The sequence below is a fragment of the Gymnoscopelus braueri genome (assembly GCF_963280865.1).
Source record: "Gymnoscopelus braueri genome assembly, chromosome: 5".
NCBI lineage: Eukaryota > Metazoa > Chordata > Actinopteri > Myctophiformes > Myctophidae > Gymnoscopelus > Gymnoscopelus braueri.
Genome location: NC_137606.1, coordinates 13570079 through 13593890, shown reverse-complemented (window position 1 = coordinate 13593890; position 23812 = coordinate 13570079). Strand labels below are relative to the sequence as shown.

The 23812-nt window shown below is 43.3% G+C and overlaps 1 protein-coding gene across 2 annotated transcripts in view; it reads right to left on the bottom strand.

The window, feature by feature from the left end:
* Nucleotides 1-23812, bottom strand: part of fat3a (FAT atypical cadherin 3a) — a 220568-nt gene that overhangs the window by 30187 nt on the left and 166569 nt on the right. For both annotated transcript variants that reach the window (XM_080428619.1, XM_080428620.1), the window contains exons 10-17: nucleotides 20964-23692; nucleotides 19203-20574; nucleotides 14171-14367; nucleotides 13524-13677; nucleotides 12801-13034; nucleotides 5535-5927; nucleotides 4919-5133; nucleotides 4200-4337 (exon numbers count right to left, since the gene is read on the bottom strand). In XM_080428619.1, coding sequence (XP_080284745.1) covers nucleotides 4200-4337; nucleotides 4919-5133; nucleotides 5535-5927; nucleotides 12801-13034; nucleotides 13524-13677; nucleotides 14171-14367; nucleotides 19203-20574; nucleotides 20964-23692 — 5432 coding nt within the window. The remainder of the gene's footprint in view (nucleotides 1-4199; nucleotides 4338-4918; nucleotides 5134-5534; nucleotides 5928-12800; nucleotides 13035-13523; nucleotides 13678-14170; nucleotides 14368-19202; nucleotides 20575-20963; nucleotides 23693-23812) is intronic.

The window sequence follows — 23812 nt, the reverse complement described above, 5'->3', positions numbered from 1 at the left end:
TGTGTGTGTGTGTGTGTGTGTGTGTGTGTGTGTGTGTGTGTGTGTGTGTGTGTGTGTTTCATGTACATTTGTTATTGAAGTATGTTTAGCTGCTATCAGTTCACTGAGCATCACGGATGAAGGCATATCCTTCAACTAACCTAGCCTGCAAAAGACCTCCCCATAACTGAAAGGAAATCGTTGAGAAAAAGTGCTAGGTTACATGATTTCATCAATATGGGCCTATTAATGTTGTCTCGGCTAGCTGTGATGACATATTCAATACCGAGAGAGAGAGGGAGAGGGTGAGGGCGCGGGAGAAGGAGACTTTGTCTGATATCAAATGAGTGACTGACTATCAAAACGATACAGAGCAACCTCTCTGACAATATCGCCGGGACAATGTGTTTATTTTTGGACCACAATTCTTATATGAGACGATTCTAAGCTGACACAATGTTATTCTCCATAGAGAAATTACTTCCGCGACCCAGGGGATGAACGAGTGACGTCAGGACTTCGATACTCTATATACTGGGAGTTCTATGTAGGGGACTATAGTGAACTCATTGGGGAAAAAAACTGGTGCAGTTGAGGTTAAGTGTCTTGCTCAGGGACCCCTTGACAAACTGCCAGGGACCTGGGACCTTCTGCTTCCCAGGCGGAATCTCTACCTATTCAGCAAGTTTTTCTTTCAGTGCAAAATGGTATATAGGGTTTGCGTTAGTGACCATCGGTTGTACATTACTTTTCAAGATGTATTGTGGGATAAGATGAGTCCACTATATAGGGGTATAATAATTATCTCTATACATTCAGACACCACTACAAAATGGCAAATTCACTACTATAACATGCACTATATATAGTGAGTAGGGAATGATTTCGGGCACAGCCAGAGAGAGTGAGAGAAAGAACCAATAGTAAACTTCAATCATCTGTTATTTCGTGTCTCCATTTTGCTCCATTTGGAGCTTCTTGGGTAGAATTCTCCAGGTATTTACCAGGCACTTGATGATGCACAACTTAAAAGGTACGCTGGTATGTTGTGCATACAAAAGGTATGAGAACAATAATGAAGTACGCTTACTCCATTCTAGACAGAAGCTCAGTGGCCCTACAATAATACTCCAAGGACGGTTGTTGTCACAATTCATTTGACAAGAGGGAATCCATGTTGCCTGTGATCTAAAAGCCCAAGGCAAAAAGTCCCACCACAGCTTAGAGTTTGGGACCATTTATCCAAGTTGCTTTTAAATGTACTTTGACATTTTATTTGGGAATATTTTCTTTGTTTTTTAATATTGTTAAACAGAGGCATTTCGGCAGGTAGAAGCGGATTGTTGCCTCAGTATTAATGGGCCTCTGAGAGCCCTTGGTGTTTCAATGGTAACTTATTTAGCCTACGTACAGCTTTATTACAAAGAGAGGGTACAAAGAGAAATTGTGTACATGGTTTGCAAATGGGTAAAGGCAACACAGGTGTGATTTTAAACCTGTTCTTGCCTTCCAAACTTGTTATTAATAGGTATGGCAAGCCGTAATGTTTTGTTGCCTGTCTTAAGGCAACTCCGCACCAAACAGACTCGTCCAGACTATTGCAGACTACTCCAGACTGCAACAGACTGGTATTCGGTTGGCAAAAGTTACCATTTAAGTCTGTCAGCCGACTGGCCATTCATGTGCTAATTTGACTTTTAGCGTGCCAGCGTTGCCAGGTCTGCTTATTATAAGCGACTTTGGGCTTGTTTCCCTGCAAAGCCACTTAGGGATGTTCCCAGCGTTTTTTCTTCACTGACGTGCAGTGGTGTAAGTAACTAGTACATTTACTCAAGTACTGTACTTAAGTACAATTTTGAGGTACTTTTACTTTACTGGAGTATTTCCAATTGTCTATACTTGTACTCCACAACAATTATTTGAAATGTTTAGTTACTAGTTACTTTGCAGATATAAATCATTATGAAACATACATTAACCACTTTAGCCCTATTTTATACCTATAAGCTATTTGAAAATAGCAGATCTACAAGCTCACAACGTGTTGCGATGCACGCGTTCTGAGCTTGTAGATCTGCTATTTTCAAACATTTTTGTACTTTTACTTTTGGTACTTTAAGTACATTTTTATACCAATACTTTAGTACTTTTACTCAAGTAAATGTTGAATTCTGGACTTTTACTTGTAACAGACTCAGAGTACATCTATTGCATTCAAGCCTGGAATTTCGTCATTTTAGGGTCAAGGCCACTTGGCCTTTGGTGTTGTAATTTTTTGGAGGGCACAAAGGCCCTGCCCGGTCTTCCTGCCAGGGCAGGAAGGCCATCCAAAAAAATAATAATGATTTTTAAGTCCAAAAATGATTTTTAAGTCCACGGAAATAATGCATTTAACTTGAAGGTTAAGGATCATTGTATTTTAATATATTATAAGAATAGTATAACTATCTGTGAAATATAACCCATTTATTTCACAAAATAATGTGTTGGCAAATGACCAATATTTAGTTATATAGGTCTCAATATGTCACATTCAGCCCTGGACTTCACTGACTGAAGTAGGGGTCACATTAATCACATTAGATTCACAGAATGTATTTTACCCACAAGTTATTTTCATTCAAATGAAATGTGAATGAACTTGCACTAATAATGACTTTAGTTGATTTTTCACTCTTTAAAATATAGTATTTCTTAATTATTAATAATTACAGCTTGTAGATTGGCTATTTTCACGATTTTAAATTGTTTTTAAATAATAATAAAAAAGGAACATACAAGATTTCCACCCGACAGCCATAATATAATAGCCAATATATGGTTCTGTATCAGTATATGAGTCCGTTTTTGCGGATTTCATTCTAATTGGCTACTATGCCTGCATATGAATTTCATGAGCCTGGGTAGGTCACCCTGGCTTGGAGATATGCCCTGTAGCGAACACTCCGCCAGTGGTGTAAAGTAACTAAGTACATTTACTCAAGTACTGTACTTAAGTACACTTTTGAGGATTTTTTACTTTACTGGAGTATTTCTAATTTTCAGTACTTTTACTTCTACTCCATACATCTCTGAGGAAAATATTCTACTTTTACTCCACTACAATTATTTGAAAACTTTAGTTATTAGTTACTTTGCAGATATAAATTATTACATTATAAAACATACAGTAACCACTTTAGCTCTATTTTATACCTAGGCTATTTGAAAATAGCCGATCTACAAGCTCACAACGCGTCGCGAAGCGACGCGTTGTGAGCTTGTAGATCTGCTATTTTCAAACATTTGAGTACTTTTACTTTTGGTACTTTAAGTACATTTTGATACCAATACTTTTGTACTTTCACTCAAGTACATTTTTAATTCGGGACTTTTACTTGTAACGGAGTACTTCTACATTGCAGTATTGATACTTTTACTTAAGTAAAACATTTGAGTACTTTTTCCACCACTGCGCTCCACACAGCAGCAGCAGGTGAAAGCAATTCACTTAAACGAGGGTTGTGTTGCGCACCAAAACTGCGCAAAACTAGGTCAAATCAATCAATCTCTCTCTCTCTCTCTGGGAGCAACAACGAGAAACAGTGAATGTAGGTTTTCATAGACATGGTCGCTTGTTTCTCTCACATAATCTGGCAACACCGACAGCCCTTTGTTGTCACTGCCACTGCTCTGCCAGTCGGCTAAAAAGCTGAACATGTTCGGTCGGCTCTGGGTCGGCCGAAAAGGTCCCGACGGACCCCTAACCGACTGGCCGACGGACCCCTAACCGACTGGCCGACGCTTCCCGAAGCCAAATCGGCCCAAAGTCGGGCCGATTTGGATTGGTCTGGAGCCAGCTTTAAATGGCTCTATGTGCACAATGATGCACACACACAAACATGGGTGAAAGCACAAGCAGGCGCACACACAAACAAACAAGTGTATGTCCATGTGTGTGTGTCTTCCTGCTCTTGCATAGCCTGATTTATACGTGGTTGCATGCTGTGTTGCCTAACCTAAATTAGCAGATCTACAAGCACACAACGTGTTGCACTGCAATGCATTGTGAGGTTGTAGGTCTGCTATTTTAGGTGCGCGACACCAGTGTGCAACTAATATAACAGTATATGTATAACAGGGATGTTTACTGTGAGAACAAAATGTCATCACAAGGACATTGACAATAATTCCCGAAAATGAGGTCACGGTGTGTGTGTGTGTGTGTGTGTGTGTCTTACTGTCTCACGGTCCAGCTGCTTGTTAACCTTGATCATGCCGCTGAGCGGGTCGATGAAGAACTGGTTGTCTCTGTCCCCGCTGACAATGGAATAGAGGATGGCACCATTCACCTGACTGTCCACATCCTCCGCAATTAGCTAAGGAACACACAGGCACGCACACACACACACACACACACACACACACACACACACACACACACACACACAAATAATTATCAGGCTCATGGCATTTGCAGTGATGCATCGAAAGCATTGTGCCTGTGAGCTCAGTCGGTAGAGCACTCGCCTTTGAATTGCAAGGTTCTGGGTCTGATACCAGGCACCGCCAACTCAGCATTTGAGTAGCACGATAACTAGCCGTAACTAAGACTAAGCACTGGGATCTGAAAGTAGTTGTGGACCTCAGCACTCCATCTCCCTGGTCTAGTGCCTTGTAAGGGCCCTCGTAAGCCACTTCAACCTACTAAAGCATTCGTCATGACATTAAACTTATAATACTGATTTAGCTAATGACAGGTCTAACTCCTAAGATGACACTTGTATGTGCTTAAGTGGATTTGTAAATGGCAAAATGGAGACATTTTAAACTGATCAGCTGGCACTCAAATCAAGTCAGGTCAAAGCAAATCTGTTCATATGGCACCAAATCTCAACAAAAGGGAAGTACCGGTATGTATGATTTGATATTTGGTGCAGAAACAAACACAAGAACTTACCTTGACTACAGACTCTCCGATGGCAGCGTCCTCTGACACCACGGCAGTGTAGATATCACGGCTGAACATGGGTGCATTGTCGTTGACGTCCGTCAGGTTGACGTTCACCGTGGTGACGGCACTGAGGGGTGGGGTGCCACCGTCACGTGCCTCCACAGTCAGGAAGTAGTCCTTACACATCTCGTAGTCCAGAGGCTTTGAGACCGAGATGGCACCTGGGAAGAAGGGTTCAGACACGGGTTTGTACACGTTTTTTTTTTGTACAAGTCAAATTCAAGCACATTTCATGCAGTGTCAAGGTTGGTAGTCTGGGTAATCTCTTCTCAGTTGTAATCTCTTCTCTTAATAGATATTACCATGCTAACAGGATTAAGTTCATGTTTTTGTTGTTGTTGAATTGTCACATTAAATTGTTACTCACAATAATTAAACAAATTCAAACATTTGATATCTCTTTATAAAACAAAAATCAATACATTCCTTAACTTAAATGCATATGGGGGTTAGTCAATCATCTTAAGCGCGAGTCCCACTACAGTCTTTGAATACTGCATGAAGCCAGTTAGTAGAACGACAACTTTCCAGAGCCAAAATCATTAGCCTGCCCCACACTCACCAGACAGCGGGTGTATTTGGAACTTCCCATGCTCGTTGCCTGAACGAATAGTGTATGTGATCTCTGCGTTGGTGCCGATGTCTTTGCTGGCTGCGTACACCCTCAGCACCTCTGTGCCCAGTCCCACGTCCTCCGGCACCGTCGCCAGTTGGTCACGACGCTCAAACACTGGAGGGTTATCGTTGATGTCCAGCACGGTGATGGTGACGTTCACAAGGGAGGAAAGGCGCAGTGGCGAGCCCTGGTCGGAGGCCCGGACTGTGATCTGATAGGCCGGCTGGACCTCGCGGTCCAGGACACGCTCCAAGGCGATTATGCCGGAGGACTTATCGATGGAGAAAGAGCCGCTGGCAGAGTCTTCCAGGGAGTAGATCACCTTGCGGCTGGGGCCGGCTGAAGAGGACAGAGAGTGGAAGGGAGCGAATAAAATATGGGCTCCGACATGTTTGTGGCATCGCGGTGGCTGAGCCACTAAGTGCGCTTACCACACTGCCACAGACCCAGCAGCAAATTCATGGGTTTTATCCTCTAATGCTACTCTGTCTCTTCTGACTTCTATTGCCCATTAAAAAACTGAAATGGGGTAACAAATCTTTAGAAAAGACATGGATTAAAAAACTGATTTGGGCTCAAAGATTCAAACTCAGGCCCGACATGAGCCATAAAAGGTCAGGTGTGGACACAGTCAGAGTCTGCAATATGTCTGCAAGCGAGGCCATGCCTCATTAAACCCCAGTATACCCTGACAGTTGAGTTTGTGCAAAATTACTTTTTGGTGGGAGAGAAGCTTCAGAGGCAATCACACCATCCACCTCATTACAATTCATCAAGCACTGTGCCAGAAAACTACATGATCAAAACCTCCCCAATTGATGCTGAGGGTAGATTGAAAAATCGGGAGCCTGAACCCCATGGGTTTATTTAAAAATCTTTTTTGTTAGAGAAATAGGCTTTACACACAGATGGTTACTATTCTTCCATGCAGGAAGACATTCTGCAGAAGAGCAAAAGGGACACAGTGTTCACTTGGTTTCAGACAGCTGCTCGCTCTACAGAAACGCTGAAAGGCTGGTCTTTTTGAGGGACGACCACAGAGATGGGAACTGTGAAGAATCCCTGCAACTAATCAAAACACTGCCCAGTCTTCCTGTAGATACCTACAATTATGCCTAATTTATACTCTGTTGCACGATGGTGTTGCTTGCCAAAAAGAGATGATCAACAAGCTAACAATGCATCATGTTGTTAGCTTGTAGATCTGTTCTCTTTTGGCAAGTGTCACGGCCATGCGATGGAGTACAAATTAAGCATTACAGCGGCAATATTGCCAGCCATCATGTACAGTATTTCATGTTCTCTTCTGTTGGTTCACCGTTAACAACATATAATCATCACAACCATGAGGGGTAAAAATTAAAAAATATATAGAACTAGAAAAAGTGCTCCTCGGAGCACAGGTCTCCGCCAGGTCAGGTAGGTTATTGTGGGCCAGCAATGTTCAGAATTTGCCAATCGATGGAATATAAAAAATCGGACGGTACCATCTTGATCACTTGACTATAGAGATAATGTGTACTGATGTGCATGATGTTTGGACAAAATGTGTAGGAGTAATATAAAAAAGAAAAATCGGCCTCCTGCTATAATAGGGCAATGTTAAAAGGGTGGCGTTTGTTCTTCAACGTAGTGCAAATGTGAATGCAAAGTTCCACCGCAATCGGACGCTGCGTTCATGATTTGCGGCATTTTGTTCAAAACGGGCCACTCCTGCAAACTTTAGATGTCAATGTTAGCCAACCAGGATAGAATATGAAAAATCAAATACATCCATCTTGATCACATGACTATAGAGATCATGTATACCGATTTGCGTGAAATTTGGATAAAATATGAAAGCTTAATCTCAAAATATGTGTTTTACATAAGTCGGCCTCCTGGTGGCGCTATAAAAGGCTAATGTAAAAAATGCAGGGCAGATGTTTTTCCTTGGCTTCTAGGGAGTATGCGTGCAAAGTTTCACGCAGATCGGTGCAGTTACAGTTAAAAACGCAAATTGGCCTTTTATAGCGCCACCATGAGGCTGATTTGAAAATCTTCAAGTGGCATTTCTTCCTCGGCCTAGTGGGAATGTGCGTGTGAAATTTCACGGAAATCGCAAGCTGCGTGCATGATTTGAGGCATTTAGTTCAAAATGGACCAATCCTGCAAACTTTGGAAGCCAACCTTAGCCAATCAGGATGGAATATGGAAAATCAGACAGATCCGTGTTGATCAAATAAATATAGAGATACTGTGTACCGATTTGCGTGATGTTTGGATAAAATCTGTAGGAGTAATGTAAAGAAATGGGTTTTGCACAAATCGGCCTCCTGGTGGCGCTATAACAGGGCCATGTAAAAAGATTGGGGCAGAGGTTCTGAATTGGCATCCAGGGAGTGTGTGTGCACAGTTTCGCAGCGACCGGGCCAACGGTGCCGGAGATTAGCTGTTCACAGACAGATGGACACACGGACGGACGGAGGGGTAAAACATACTATCTCGCCATGCCTTTCGGCCTGGCGGAGACAACTAGGTAGATAAACTGATATACAGAGAGACAGAGAGGATGCTGAGAGAGGGGAGACATATGGGGAATGTTTCAGAGAGAGAGAAGCGTTTAAGGATACATCGAGAGAAAGAACGTGCTTTGTTCAGAGAGAAAGCACATATGGTTTCTTTAGGTAGCACTGGCACTAAAGCTGGAGGTTAACTCCAGTTCACCATTAACACATTTTCTGAGCCTTTGCTTTCTCTCATTCTTGTCCATATTCAAAAGGTCATTTGACTACTGGACAGTTAGTTCCCTCTTACAAACACTGTGAACTTCTACTGAACTCTCCTCCCCAGCCACATACATCTCTCTGCACCAGCCATTTGATTTGACAAATGGGCTTTTAATTTGTTTGATTCCCATTGGAAAGTACATCCTGTATTGATATGCGAATACTGTGTCTTGGGTTTATATTTTAATGCTTGTATTACACAGGTCACTTTTAATGACACTTTTCTTACTACTTTAAAATGTGATGACTCGCTAACATTTATCAATCTACAGTTGTCCTGTAACACTATGTTGTCTGTTGTACTGTGTGCATTGTGTTCACTGATTTTGTTATGTGTGTGAATGGAGAGTTCATCTCACAAACTACTGGACCAATCTTTTCAAATTGGCCTCATTGTGGTGCTATAACAGTCTGCTTTATGTTTTGGCCTATACATCTTAAACTGTAGGTCATACAGTCACATTTCCTTTTCCTTGGATTCCTTGCATCATGATGCGACTTCCCATTAAGGCCATGCAAATTTCCCCCTAACTAGATTTTCTGCCATTTAGCATTTTCTTCACAACACACTATATACTCCTCCTACAGCTTTTGTCCAAGACTCACACAAACCGCTACGCATTATTTATGGAAAAATACAATGCATCATCTGATTAACCACTAATTTGAATAACATTGTTATTGAGGGGCCTCTACACAATGCATAGCTTAAAGCGATTTCACACAGATCCACAAGGGGTGCAACACATACTGTACAACAAATGCCACAGTTTGATGCAGAAACATGATTATTTTAAGAAAATACTAATCTTCAACAAACAATGAGCGTCAAACTGCTATTTCATTTTCAATAGTTTTCCTGTAATTGGCTTAAAAAATTAGTGGGAGGTGCCTATTTATTTGACAAAACTGCAATATCCAATTAACCCCAATTTGGAATCGCCAATTGACCATAGGAGGCATCAAAAATGAGAAAAGTTTAATCATATGGCGCATGCTGTAGAAAAGCTATTTCTCCCTTCAGCTTCCTCAGTCTTGACTGCTGTAACCCACAATTTACAGAGGCCTGGGTAGGCCATCTGGCCTGGCGGAGATATGTGATCCACTGAGTGCACATCTCTAGTTAACTTTGAATGTTAACCACACTGAGTGCCCACATTACATTATTTGCGGTTGTCTGTTGACTTGCATCGGCTGGACTGATAATGAAGAGATACATTTAATCAAATTGGATAGCTTCCATGGAATATCATATTTGTGCTGCTGCTCTCTTGGGTTTTACGTATATTATCTTCATTTAATGCTTTCTGCAAAAGTTGGAGTTGGACCAAGATTAGGCTATACTCTGTTTTCTTTATGTTTTGTTTCATAACAACAATTGCCTTTTTCTCCTAAATAGTTGTAATGGTTATGAATTTGAAAGATATTTTTAACTACCTCTACAATGCATGGTTTGCATTTGTATTGCCTGTGAGCAATGCATGACTAAACTGTAGATGTGAAATGCACCTGATTTAGAATTTATATTTTAATTAAGGTTCTGAGAGTTGTAATGCCACCAATTTCACAAGTCACACCATCAAAAAACATTGATATAGTGGTGAAAATCCAAACCTGGAATTTGAATACTTGGACGGTAGCAAAGGTCTGGGTCTATTGTAGGGCTGGGCAACTAACCGAAAATATATCAAAACCATTTTTTAGAACCAATAACCAACTTAATCTTGCTCATGTAGGTTAATCGAATAATCGAGGCGCAGGTTTTTTTTTGTATATATTTTTTCAATTTCTTATCAATGAATCGACAATAAATAATAAAATCCATTAATTTAATTTGTCTAATTGACCACTTAACCCTGTATTATACTTCATTGACAATGGTGGAGTAAAAGAATAGTGAAAAAAGCCTATCTACAAGCTCACAACGTGTCGCATCGTGACACGTTGAGAGCTTGTAGATCAGTTTTTTTCACCCCACTTTTTTCTTTTTTTTTAGCGTTCAATAATCGTAATCGAGGCAAAAGCTTAAAATAACGGTGATATTGGTTGAAATCGCCCAGCCCCAGTGGTTGAAAAAGTACTCAAATGTTCTACTTAAGTAAAAGTATCAATACTGCCATGTAGAAGTAGCCTGGCTCCAGCCCCTGAATCGCTAGCCACGCCCATTAAAAAAATATGTTCAGGTGAATAATGGAGTGAAACGAAATGAAAATTCAGGCTGAGTGTCAGGCTAATGTAGAAGTACTTTGTTACAAGTAAAAGTCTGATGTTCAAAATTTACTTGAGAAAAGTACAAAAAGTATTGTTAACAAAATGTACTTAAAGTAACAAAAGTAAAAGTACTCAAATGTTTGAAAATAGCAAATCTACAAGCTCACAACGCGTCGCGATGCGACGCGTTGTGAGCTTGTAGATCGGCTATTTTCAAGTAGCCTAGGTATAAAATAGGACTAAAGTGGTTAATGTATGTTTTATAATGTAACAATTTATATCTGCAAAGCAACTAGTAACTAAAGTTTTCAAATAATTGTAGTGGAGTAAAAGTAAAATATTTGCCTCTGTGATGTAGTGGAGTAGAAGTAAAAGTATTGGAAATTGGAAATACTCAAGTAAAGTGCAAATACCTAAAAATTTTACTTAAGTACAGTACTTAAGTAAATGCACTTAGTTACTATCCACCACTGATCGTAATCGGGGCAAAAGTTTTAAATAAGGGTGATATCGGTTCAGCCCTATAGTCTGTTGTTCTCCTTGTCCTGACCAGACGAGTAACAGCCAGTCCAAACCCCAGCCGTCCCGCACTGTGCTAGCAGATGGAGCAGGCCTTGGCACATCATACAGGGGGGCTAACAGCTAACTGGAAGCATTTTTATTATGGAACAGTTGCTGCTGATACAAAGCTGTGGATGTGCGTGGTCTTTTTCTTGCTATTGTTATTTATTTCAACATAGCTGACCCTTAAGGTCCTATTAACCCCTTCAATCCGGGAACGCATCTACAAGTGTCTTCTAAAATCCAAACTTTTCTGAAAACCGTAGGTCGCTATAACATCAGTGGTTCTCAAACGTTTTCATGTCAAGGACCCCCAGAATTATATGTATTTGGTCGCGGACCTCCCATCTAAAAATATTTTGTTCCAGGGACCCCCCCAGAAGCAATGATTTGAGTTACAAATGTTCGCTTTAAAGATATATGTATTCAAAGATTTTACGATGTTTCAAAAATAGCAGATCTACAAGCTCAAATAGAGCTTGTATATCTGCTGTTTTTGAATAGCCAAAGTATAAAACATGGATAAAGTGGTAACACAGGTGCGTTCCCGGATTGAATAGCTTAAACTTCCATAATCAAAACCAGACAGTCTGTTCTTTGGCCTCATGATGACTATTTAAATGCTAATTCCATACAGCTGATTAACAGCTGAAAACAGCAGTGGCTCTGCGCATCGGGGCAGTCTGTTTGTTGTCCGTGTTTTTTCGGCAATAGGTGGACCACACACAAGAGGTCGGGAGATCGAGTCAAACAATGAATTGGCACATGGCCATGACCAGTAGTCGGTCAGTAGGAGAAAGGATGGGATGGTAGCATTTTCCAAATAGAGAAGTAATCTGGTTGCTGTTGATTACTATTTATATGTTTTAAGGGATCACTAGTGCTGACCCTTGCCACTGTGATACCCGCTATTCTCTGCCAACATTCAGCTTGGTCTATTTTGGCCACAGTCAAAAGTGGAAAAAGACTTTAGCTCAATTTCCCAGCTATTGACTAATTATTTGTTGATGCCTAGTGTAAATGGTAAATGGTGCATTTATATAGCGCTTTTATCCAAAGCGCTTTACATAGATTGTGCATTGCATTCACCCATTCACACACCGATGGCGGAGGAAGTCATGCAAGGCACCAACCTGCTCATCAGGAGCAATTAGGGGTTCTTGCTCAAGGACACTTCGACACTAACTCTGGGGGAGCCCGGGATCGAACTGGGAACCTCGCGGTTCCCATCCGGCCGCTCTACCGGCTGAGCCACTGCCCCCCTTAGTGAAATAATACCCTTTTTACACAGACACACGCTCCGTTGTACTGATGGAAAGACCATGACCGCCATGCATCTTCTTCTTTGTCACAGCTTAGAGAACCATTCTTTTCACTACATCGCTTATCTATCTATCCATCAATTATTCCGTCTTCCGTCTGAAACTGTTTGTGTCCGTTCTCTCTCTCTAGGAATGAGGTAGAAGAAGTTGTTGTTGATTTTTTTTTAACATAATGTTTTTTGAATATTAATGTTATATTATCCTTAAAACTGTTAACTGTAAACAGCGCGTTGCCAATTAGTTGGGGGCCCACTTGCAATATCCTCACGGCCCACAGGTTGAGAACCACTGCGACAGACACACAAAGCGACAGACATGAGAAAAAAAAAAGAGGCAGGTGCTCTTCTCACCTTCGTCAGGGTCTATGGCCTGGATGCGTGTGAGCAGAGCTTTGGGGGCCGTGTCCTCGTAGACGCTGGCGGCGTAGTGGGGCAGTAGGAAGGCGGGGGGGTTGTCGTTCACGTCCATCAGCGTGACTTGCACGTCGGCGCGACAAAACAGACCGCCGCCGTCCGTCGCCCGGGCGACGAGCCGGTAGGCGGGGTTCTTCTCTCGGTCCAGAGCCACGGCTGTCTTGACCTCGCCTGGGGAGGGGGGAGTTGAGGCAGGTTGGATAACACACACACACACACACACACACACACACACACACACACACACACACACACACACACACACACACACACACACACACACACACACACACACACAAAATAGGGGTACAACAGTTAATCAAACTAGTCGATTTAGTCGATTATCTATAATTTAATGAAATTATCGATTCATAATCAATCACTATATTTTGGACAAAAAGTTGCTGATATACAAGCTCACAATGTGGCATGAGGCCCTGTGAGCTAGTAGATATATATACTTTTTTTGTACATATATTTTGTCATGCTATTCGATTATTCAAACAATTATAATCGATAGAGCAATCGCTAAGAAAATAATTGATAGTTGCAGCCCTATTACTTATTGAACGGTATAAAACTAGTATGTATTTGGTTGATGCTTGGTATTGTCTCTTTAGTACTCTATTATCTATATTATAGACAAACCACCATCCATACCAGTGTCCAGGTCAATGCTGAAGTCCTCAGAGCCAGGGCCATTTAAGGTGTACTGGATCCAGGAACTGACCCCTACGTCGGCATCTGTGGCCCCCACATTTAGCACCACTCTGTCGACCGGAATGTCTTCAGGTATGGAGGCAGTGTAAAGGGTCTGGACATACACCAGGACACACACACACACACACACACACACACACACACACACACACACACACACACACACACACACACACACACACACACACACACACACACACACACACACACACACACACACATAATGTTGCTGAGAGAATCGATAAGCAATGTAGAGCATGCATGTCCAGTTGTGTCCACTCTGGTGATCAGGTGGAGGACAAACACAAAATCAGCATAAAAATAAAACAGAGTCCGCACAGGCGTACGCTGTTGTTTATTTATGTTTTATTATGTAATAATAACCCACACCTGCCTTGCTAACGCTAGAAAGAGACAAATTGTGATGCTATTACAATGTTTTTTTGTGTATATGCATCCACCCACAAACTGATAGACATCATTAGAAAGACGGTGTTAGCATGACTGGATGTTGCTTCATGTCACCACGTTTGTTTCTGTCCTGGTGTTGTGTTCAATACATGCGTGTGAAGCGGTTCCTGTCTCACCTGGTCGCAGATGGGGCTGTTGTCATTTGTGTCGGTCACGATAACCTCTATCGTTGCACGGGTAACGAACAGGCCATCGCTGGCGGTCACGTTGAGAACATAGAGGTCACGCTCCTCGCGGTCCAGAGGTCCCTTCACGTACATCTTCCACTCACCCTGCACCAGGCCGAGGGCAAACACGCCCCGACGGTTCCCACCTGCCCCACACACACACACACGCACACGCAGCATGAAGAGAGAGAATGAGAATGTCAAAAGGGCCAGATACACAGATTAGACACATATACTGTACCTCTACCTACTACCTACTGGCATAATATACAGCAAAGACAGTTCAAACGTGAGGAATGAGTTGAAAACTGCATGCTCAAACAGGGCAGCCCAGGTGGCCTTATTTTCTGGTGTAGGGACGACAAATCAGGGCTTGTGCAGGTTTGCCAAAGTACATTTTCTTCACATGTCAAACACCATTATCCACATAAACCCTGCATGTCATAATAGGGTAAAATAGGCACAAAAAATAATGAAAATAACAGATCTACAAGCTCACAACGCGTCATAACTTCATGTGTTACCTGCACTGATAATAAATAAATGGAAGTATTTTCATATTACTTTCATATTTCATATATTTATTTTCATAGTAACACATTTGAAGTAAAGCAGATATAACGCATTACACGCACACCTAAAATAGTGGATACACATTAACATACATCACCCCTACAGCACTGTATGTGCCAACGGTTACCCAGCAATCGTATTGTTTTGACCCACTGTATACAAATTAAAGAGTGGGAGATGGTAGTAGGGATGGAGAGATAAAGTAAAAGATAGGAGGAGGAAAGAAGACGGGAGGGAGAGAGAGAGAGAGAGAGAGAGAGAGAGAGAGAGAGAGAGAGAGAGAGAGAGAGAGAGAGAGAGAGAGAGAGAGAGAGAGAGAGACACACACAGAGAGACAGAGGGACAGACAGACAGAGAGAGAGGGACAGACAGACAGACAGACAGACAGACAGACAGACAGACAGACAGACAGACAGACAGACAGACAGACAGACAGACAGACAGACAGACAGACAGACAGACAGACAGACAGAGAGAGAGAGAGAGAGAGAGACACACAGAGAGAGACACAGAGAGAGACAGAGGGACAGAGAGAGAGAGAGGGACAGACAGACAGACAGACAGACAGACAGACAGACAGACAGACAGACAGACAGACAGACAGACAGACAGACAGACAGACAGACAGACAGACAGAGAGAGAGAGAGAGACACACACAGAGACAGAGAGACAGAGAGACAGAGCTGGGGGAAGAAAGCATACAGACAGACAGCACACAGCGATGCTGACACAGAGAGCTGCTTCAGCATTGCTGTATAACAGCAGTGCTGTGCCTGCCTGGCGGGATCGACGGTTCTCCTTACATCATATTTCCTTTACTTAACTGCAACGTATATCTAGCACTCTAGCTGGTTAGAAGCTCTCGCAGTACAATTTATGTTAAGTCCAGAGACCCTGAGTAAGTGTGTGTGTGTGTGTGTGTGTGTGTGTGTGTGCGTGCGTGCGTGCGTGCGTGCGTGCGTGCGTGCACAGCCTTTGTGCCCCTCACACTGAGGCTTGAATCAACCTTCTATTCAGAATTGATCCCCTCTACATCAAGTCTTCATCAGTAACCTCTTCACCACTCTGATGAACTGGCCGTGTTGAGACTATAGGCTATGATTACTCACTCACAAATACGCACACTCGCACATGCTGTCTGTTGCACACACTTAATAGTTGACACATGGGACATTGTTCACCTGCCAAAAAGGAGACTAATAACACACATGCACACTAACACACCTAGACAGAGGTACTTAGAGGCAACGATAAGTATGAGAGAAAGAGAGAGGGGGAGGGGGCGTACTCTACAGTAGATGAAGTTGAATGAGCTCTAACGAGTGTCTATTGAGTTAGCAATTGAGCATGGTCAGGCTCAGTGCATTGAGTTAGCTCCACCGCTAATCACCCGCTCTTCATTATCATCATAGAACTGCCACATCTATGGATTAGCAATAGGCAATCACCTCCTTTGCCTCACTTCAGTGGTCTGATCACCATCTTTGATTGAACAAAGGGACCTTTGAAACGGAGGACTTCAGATAGCGCTGCTTTTACTGCCATCATGCTAGATAATAATGGCCGAGCCATTACGTTTCAGGCCATTTACATTATTGCAGGTCGTCACTTACTGTAACAACAAATGCAACCACAGATTAGAATAGGCCCTCACATAGTCGATCACCATCCAATAATGAAGGAGGAGGAGGAGAAGATCAGACCCAGAAAGCTCAGACAATGTTTCTATTATCCTACGTAGTACTATTGAGAGTGAAGAACCAATGTAAGAGGATAACCAGTGGTAGAGGAAGGCTTTTACATTTTCCCCTATATTTTCGAGTAGCCAAATATTTGGAACCCTTTTTTCCTGACTGTCGTTATGCCAATTTGATCCCCCCCAATTATGTGCATCTACTGTAGATGGAAGGCCAAGCCGACTTGACCCCTGCGCCACCCAAGCACCCAGAGGAAGGTTGTTGATTGGTTTCTCTATTTGTCACTCTTGTCAGTATGGTGTGGAAGCTGCCAAGAGCCTGGCTAGTCTTTATCTGTGCATGTGACAACAAACCAGATTGGTAGCCAACAGGTTTGATGCCATTACTGTGTTGTACCAGTCTCACAGTGCAATATGGTAAAACAGTCAACATCCCCTTCTGCCATTTTGGATAGAGAGGCATAGTTGGACTAAACACTGGGTGTGGATTTCACTGTGGGGCGGACTGGACTGCTGTGGGCCAGTCAAGGAGGGAATATTTGTGTGATGAATATAACTAGTAACTCATTTATTTACTAATTTCTTTACCTACTGAGAGAACAATGTTGGTGCAAGAGATTATAAAAAATAAGTTTCACGTTTACTTGACCAGGCATTTCCTACTTCATGACTAAAAGTGTTTCTGTTTCCAATTCTCCTCATGGCAACATGAGCTGTGATTGGTCTACTTTTGAGGTGACAGACATAGATTCTGTATATGCACGCACACACACCCCCACACACACACACACACACACACACACACACACACACACACACACAGCACGCACAAAACACATGTGTGTAAACTGCACGCACATAGAAACACCGTCATCGGGTCTTTGATACACAGTAAAATCTTCATTGTTCATTTATCCATTTAGATAAAGCCAAGACTAGTTAAATTAACACTCTGGATTTTACACTGCAGTTGCCCGGAGCAGATGGAGCCTCTGAAGTGATATCCCAAATGGTTGGCTTCCATCAAGGTGTGAAAATCTAGCCTGGACTTTTAATAGAAGTGATGATATCTTGTAAACAGTGCAGCTTTGGCGGAGAGATTACATCCAAACAACCCTGCACCCAAATCAAACAAAACAACAACAATAACATGGCAGAAATTGTGCTGCTGTCTCCCAACTTTTAAATCAAATAAAATATCTTTCCTTTCACTGCACAATGTCTGCATCTCGTGTCACGCCAAGCTTATCATTTGACAGCAGAACACTTTTCTGTCCCACGTTCCCATCTTGGTTTGCTGCTTTTCCCTTTTATACGTTATAAGTCAAATCGTTTTTTTCAGAGAGGTTGAAAGGTCACGTTTCTCCATTTCTGACATGCCCTCTCTGGTGTCACGCGGTTCATTCACACACATGTGCTTCGGTCACGTACGTCCATCTTTCATTTTCTGACTCACACACTGCAGAGCCTCCTCCTCATTTCTCTTTCGCTGTCATCTATAAGGTCACACATCACTCATGCGTCTTTCATTCCCTCCATCTGTCTGGCTGCTGCTCATTAGATTGCCATTCAGAGGAGGATTTCCTGCCTATTAAAAGTCTGTCATTAGTTCTCTATCCCCCATCGGCATGATGTCTTTCGCCTCTCAGGGCGTCCCTGCTTCATTATTACCTCCTCGCTTGTCAATTAGCGGAGAACAAATCAGCAAAGTCAGGCCTTTGATCAGCATCCTTGTTATTAACCCATTAAGACCTGAGGCGATTCTTAAAAAAAAGTCGAAATCCTAACAGTTTTTTGAAAAAAATCTAAACATTTTTTTCCAAGATTTTTCAAAAATAGCAGATCTACAAGCTCATATATGAGCATGAGCTTGTATATCTGCTATTTGTTAATAGCCAAAGAGATCTAAAGTGACACAGATGCGTTCCAGGTCTTAATGGGTTAACACATCCTCAGTTTTCGTACAGCTTCCTTCTCTACTTTCTCCCACCCTTGATATCCTTGTTTTTCTGGGGTGAAAAAATTATGTATCCATACCAAACATTTCACCCCTCCCTGCAATTAGAGAGCATTATAAGTATAAGTACTCACATCTACTTGATTCTGTTGGATACTAGTCCACATTTTTATTTATTCTGGTGACCAGCCTGCCTCATGAGAAAACATCCAATGGTTTGAAGGAGGAATACGGTAAGTCAGAGTCCTTAGCGCATACCAGACAGCTTTCATTGAACATGGTACAGTTGGAGAGAATTTAAACTGTTTACTCTAATTCTATATACTCCTTCTTTGGCCTTCAGCAATCCACAATTCTGTGGGCAAATGTCAGGGGGTGTTGCACACTCATATCTGGCAGAGCTCGGATCAACAAGACTGAAATGATTATTGCATATGCTTGCAGATTAATCAGGTCTGGGTCACTGGTGTGCACACATTCCTCCACAGAAAATGAATGACTTATGTATTGTATTGCATCTGTAATATTGTGTTATAACCCCCCACAACACACACACACGCACATGTTTATTTATAGTTGGAGATGAGCCAGGCAGCATACTGATGGGTCCTGATGAATATCTTGAGTAAATTATCAAGAATATAGACAGAGCAAGGGTCAGACGCACAGAGGCTGATGATGTCAGGAACATGGTGCATAAAGATAGTCAGGCAAGCTGGAACAGACAAGTTATTAAACATTATTAAAAACTCACCAGTGATGTGGTAGCTGACTTGTCGGTTGGCGGCAGAGCTGTCATCATCTCTTGTGTTGAGAACGGCCACCACTTCACCAGGCGGGTCGCTCTCCCGCACCGAGCCACGGTATCGCTCCTCTAGGAACCTGGGAGGGTTGTCATTTACGTCCGACACAGCCACTGTCACAGTGGTGGTGGACGAAAGCGGTAGGCTTTCCCCGAGGTCCGAGGCCACCACAGTGAACGTGTAGGAGGGGTCGGTCTCATGATCCAGCTCCTTCAGTGTGGAGATCCAGCCGGTGTTGCTGTCGATGCCAAACGTCCCCACCGATCTGTCCGACTCCCCACCGGGCTGAGTTGACGAGCCAAGAGAGTACGTAACCTGCCCATTGGCCCCGGAGTCTGGATCCAACGCATGGACCTGAATGATTCTGGTCCCGACAGTCATCCCTTCCATGACTGTGGCCTCATAAGAGTTGGACTCAAAGGCAGGTTTGTTGTCATTCAGATCGAGGACCTTCAGCTCAACATCAACGGTAGTGACAGAATCTAACTTGGCTTGTTGAACAGTGGCGGTGACTTTGAAGTGGAACGACTTGAGGACCTCGTGGTCCAACGGCTTATCCAGTTTGATGACACCTGTATCCTTTTCCACCACCAAGACCCCATCCTGGTTGTTTTCTCCAGTCTCTCCATTGACCAGGGCGAAGGTGGCTGGGAGTGAGGCATAGCCGGGAGGAGTGTTGAGGTGCACTGTCCCTACGGCTGCACCTATGTGCGTGTCCTCTGGCATGCTAAAGGAGTACTGGGACTGGCTGAAGGAAGGGATGAGGGCATCTGGAGACAGAACATGGATGTACACGGACACCAGAGAATGTCTGACGGGAATTCCGCCATCCACTGCTTTCACAAAAAACGACAAGACAGAGTTTCTTAAGTGGCTGAAGCTGCCTTTGGTCACCATCCAGCCATTGTCAGGGTCTATCTCCAGAATGTCCACAACAGGGACATGTGCCTCACTGTAAAGAGAGTATGTCACTTTGGCGTTGGCACCATCATCAGGATCATAAGCCTGGATCTGGGTCACCAAAAACCCTTTGGCAACATCCGATTTCACAGAGGCACGATATTCCGTAGCATGGAAGCGAGGCACGTTATCATTATCATCCAACAGATTGACTTGAACTGTGCAGTAAGAGGCACGGCCCCCTGCATCCTGGGCTGCCACTGTCAAAATGATGTCCTTATTCGCTGGGTCCTCACGGTCCAGCTTTTCTACGGTGGTGATCTGACCATTTGCATCAATGCTGAACTGGTCTTTGCCCATGTCATTAATGAAAGAGTAGGTCATCTGGCCAAACACTCCAGGATCTGCATCATTGGCCCTTACCTAAAAGGGACGGATAAACATAGAAAGTCATACTATGCCATAACTTATCACTTAAACCCTGTAGTCTTCTTAATAAAATGGGTTACAACTGTATTTTGACCGCTTTTCAAATCTCTTCGCTAAAAATAGCCGATCTGCAAGCTTTGGTCGTATTGGGTCGTGTTTATAAGCTTGTAGAGCTGCTATTTTTGACGAACGTTCCCCCCATAATACGGATGCTGGCGTTCAAGTGGTTAATAGCTTAGCAATGTCTTTACCAGCTGTTGTATTTGAGAAAGAGGAGCACTTGATTATTCAGATAAATATTACTAAAGCTATGTATTATTTACTAGACTAAAAAAGACAAAAATAATTTCATGATTTCAATAATCTCTCAAAAAACTCCTCACCTGTATAACCTTGGTACCGACAGCAGCATTCTCTCGAACCTCAGCTTCATATGTACTCAGTGCAAACACTGGGCTGTACAGGTTGGCCCCCAGCACCTTAACATGGACCTGTGCTGTGCTGGTGAAAACACCATCAGACACTGAAACATTCAGACTGTAGACAGGGTCCATCCTTTGTTTACGATGTCCAGATAGAGTTATGATGCCTGTCTTTGTGTCCATCACAAAGTTCATCCTCTCATTCCCTGACAAGATGTTATACTCCAGCTTGTCAACATCGGAGCTGTCAGCATCTGAAGCCTGGACACATGTCACAAAATGACCCCTGGGGGCTAGCTCGCTCACGTATGCCTCATAGAGCAGCTGGTTGAATACAGGAGGATTGTCATTCATGTCATTCATCATAATCACTACAGATATTTCGCTACTCAAAGGTGGGAAACCATTATCTGTCGCCCTGACGGTGAAGTCGTAGCTCTGTACCAGCTCATGGTCTAACATGCGTGCTGTCAGGATTAAACCACTGCTGCTATCAATGTGGAAATGGTCTGTGCTGTTGTAAACATTAGAGAAAATTTGGTAGCGGACAATGCTGTTCTTTACCGAGTCTGCATCTGTGGCAATCACTTGGATCGCTGGAGTTCCAATCATCGCTGTCTCAGACAACACTGCCCTGTATGACATTTTCTCAAATATGGGAGAGTTGTCGTTGATATCCAGGATGATCACATCTACATCCACCTCAGCACGTGCACCAGTCAAATAGTCAGTGGCTCTGACCGTCAGGTGGTAAGAGGGTGTTACTTCATAGTCTAAAGAATGGATAACACTTATGACCCCAGTGTCAAAGCCAATGTCAAACTGGAGCGACGGATCTCCATCAACAATGGTATAGATAATGCTTTGGCCTTCAGGACTTGTGGCATTTATCCCAAGGATGGGCGTGTGCACTCCCACATCCTCATTAACAGAAACAGAATAGAATGTTTTGTCAAAGACAGGCATAGCTTTGTTAACTACAGTGATTGGGAATTCCACAGTAGTAGAAAGAGGAGGGTAACCACCATCTCTAGCATATATCACCATCTGGTATTCCATATTGGATAAGTCAGACTCAAAAGCCTTCTTGAGACTGAGACTGCCTATTTGCCGGTCAATTTCAAAATGACCATGGTCATCCTTCAGATAGTAAGAAACCTCTCCATTGATGCCCTTGTCACGATCCACAGCCATCACTTGGAAAATGTGCGACCCTGGCTCAGCCTCCACTTGTACAGCCGCATAATAAGGAAGTCCAACGAACACAGGGGAATTGTCATTGATGTCTTCCACTTGGACCCTAACCATAACTCTGGCCACTCGCAAATGGTCATGCTCCCTACCGGCCTCAACCACCAGCTCGTAGAATTCCTGTTCTTCCCGGTCAAAGGGAATTCCCGTGGTTTGAATAACACCGGACGTTGGCCGGATACGGAATCGCGTGCCTGCGTTCAACAAAGCGTACTTCAGTGGTTCGTTGAGACGGTTCCCTACAGCATTGACCACAGCTACTTTGGTCATGTTTGTCACGTTCTCTTTGATGGATGAGGAGTAAATACTGTGAGCAAAGCTTAGACCAGAGTCTAGAGCTTCCCGGACAAGGACAGTGACCAATGTTGTGATAGAGAACTTCCCATCTGAGACTTTGACATTGAAGCGGAAACGCTCCTTAGAGAAGTTGTTGTTCTTGACTGTTATGACACCACTTGAGGAGTCAATGGCAAAGTGCTCCAGAGTTCCATCTGCCAGGGAGTAGGTTAGCTCCGTAGGGACATTCCTATCAGGGTCTGTCGCTGAAATCTGCAGAGCTTCAACTCCAACATAAGTGGGCAGAAGCAGCACTGTTTCATAGGCATCCTGGGTAAAGCGGGGTGGGGAATCATTGGTGTCAATCACTTGTATCGTGACCTCAGTTGGACTGTCCGCCGTCAACTGTGGCCGACCATTGTCCCTCACATGAACATGGAAATGGAAGCTAGAGAAGGTCTCATGGTCTAGATTAGCAATAGTCCTGATAGAGCCAGTGCCAGAATCAACAGTGAAGAACATCTTAGCTGTATCCTCAACAATTTGGTACACCAGAAGAGCATTTTGGTTGCGGTCAGCATCAATGGCCTTGATTACCAGTGGTGAGTTGTCTGAGTCTAGGACCACACTGTTGACTGGTGCAGCCTCGCTTATACTCCCATGATAGCGAAGCTGCTGAAACACGGGTGGATTGTCGTTCTCATCCACTACCTGTATAAGCAGGGTGGCATTAGAGGCCATACCAGCCATGTTGGTGGCCTGGACTGTCAGTGTGTAAGATGTTGTGGTTTCATAGTCGAGGGGCTTTTGGGTGGTGATCACACCGCTGTACTGGTTTATCCGGAAGGCTCGATCATTGTTGCCTTGCTTGATGTCATAAGTGAGGGTTGACAGGCCAACTGCACTCATTGTGGTGACAGAGGTGCCCACTGCCACGTTCTCAGTAATCTCGGCCTGGTACTCGGGCTGGGGGAACTTTGGGCCGGCATTATCAGAGAGCGTGATGGCAATGCGTACTATGGTGGTGGTCGACAGAGGAGGGGAACCATTGTCTGTGACTCTGACAGTGAGAACATAATGGCCAATGGTGGACAGGTCCAGGTCGCGGGCAACAGATATGGTGCCCAACACTGGCTCGATACGGAACGTGCTCCCAGTGTTTCCTTTGGGAAAATGAAAACAGAACAAAAAAACCTAACTTAACTTGTAAAGGCAATGGATTTGCATGTGAACATTTGTGCATAAAAGGACAAAAAGTAGACAACAGGTAGTGCGTCTGTTTT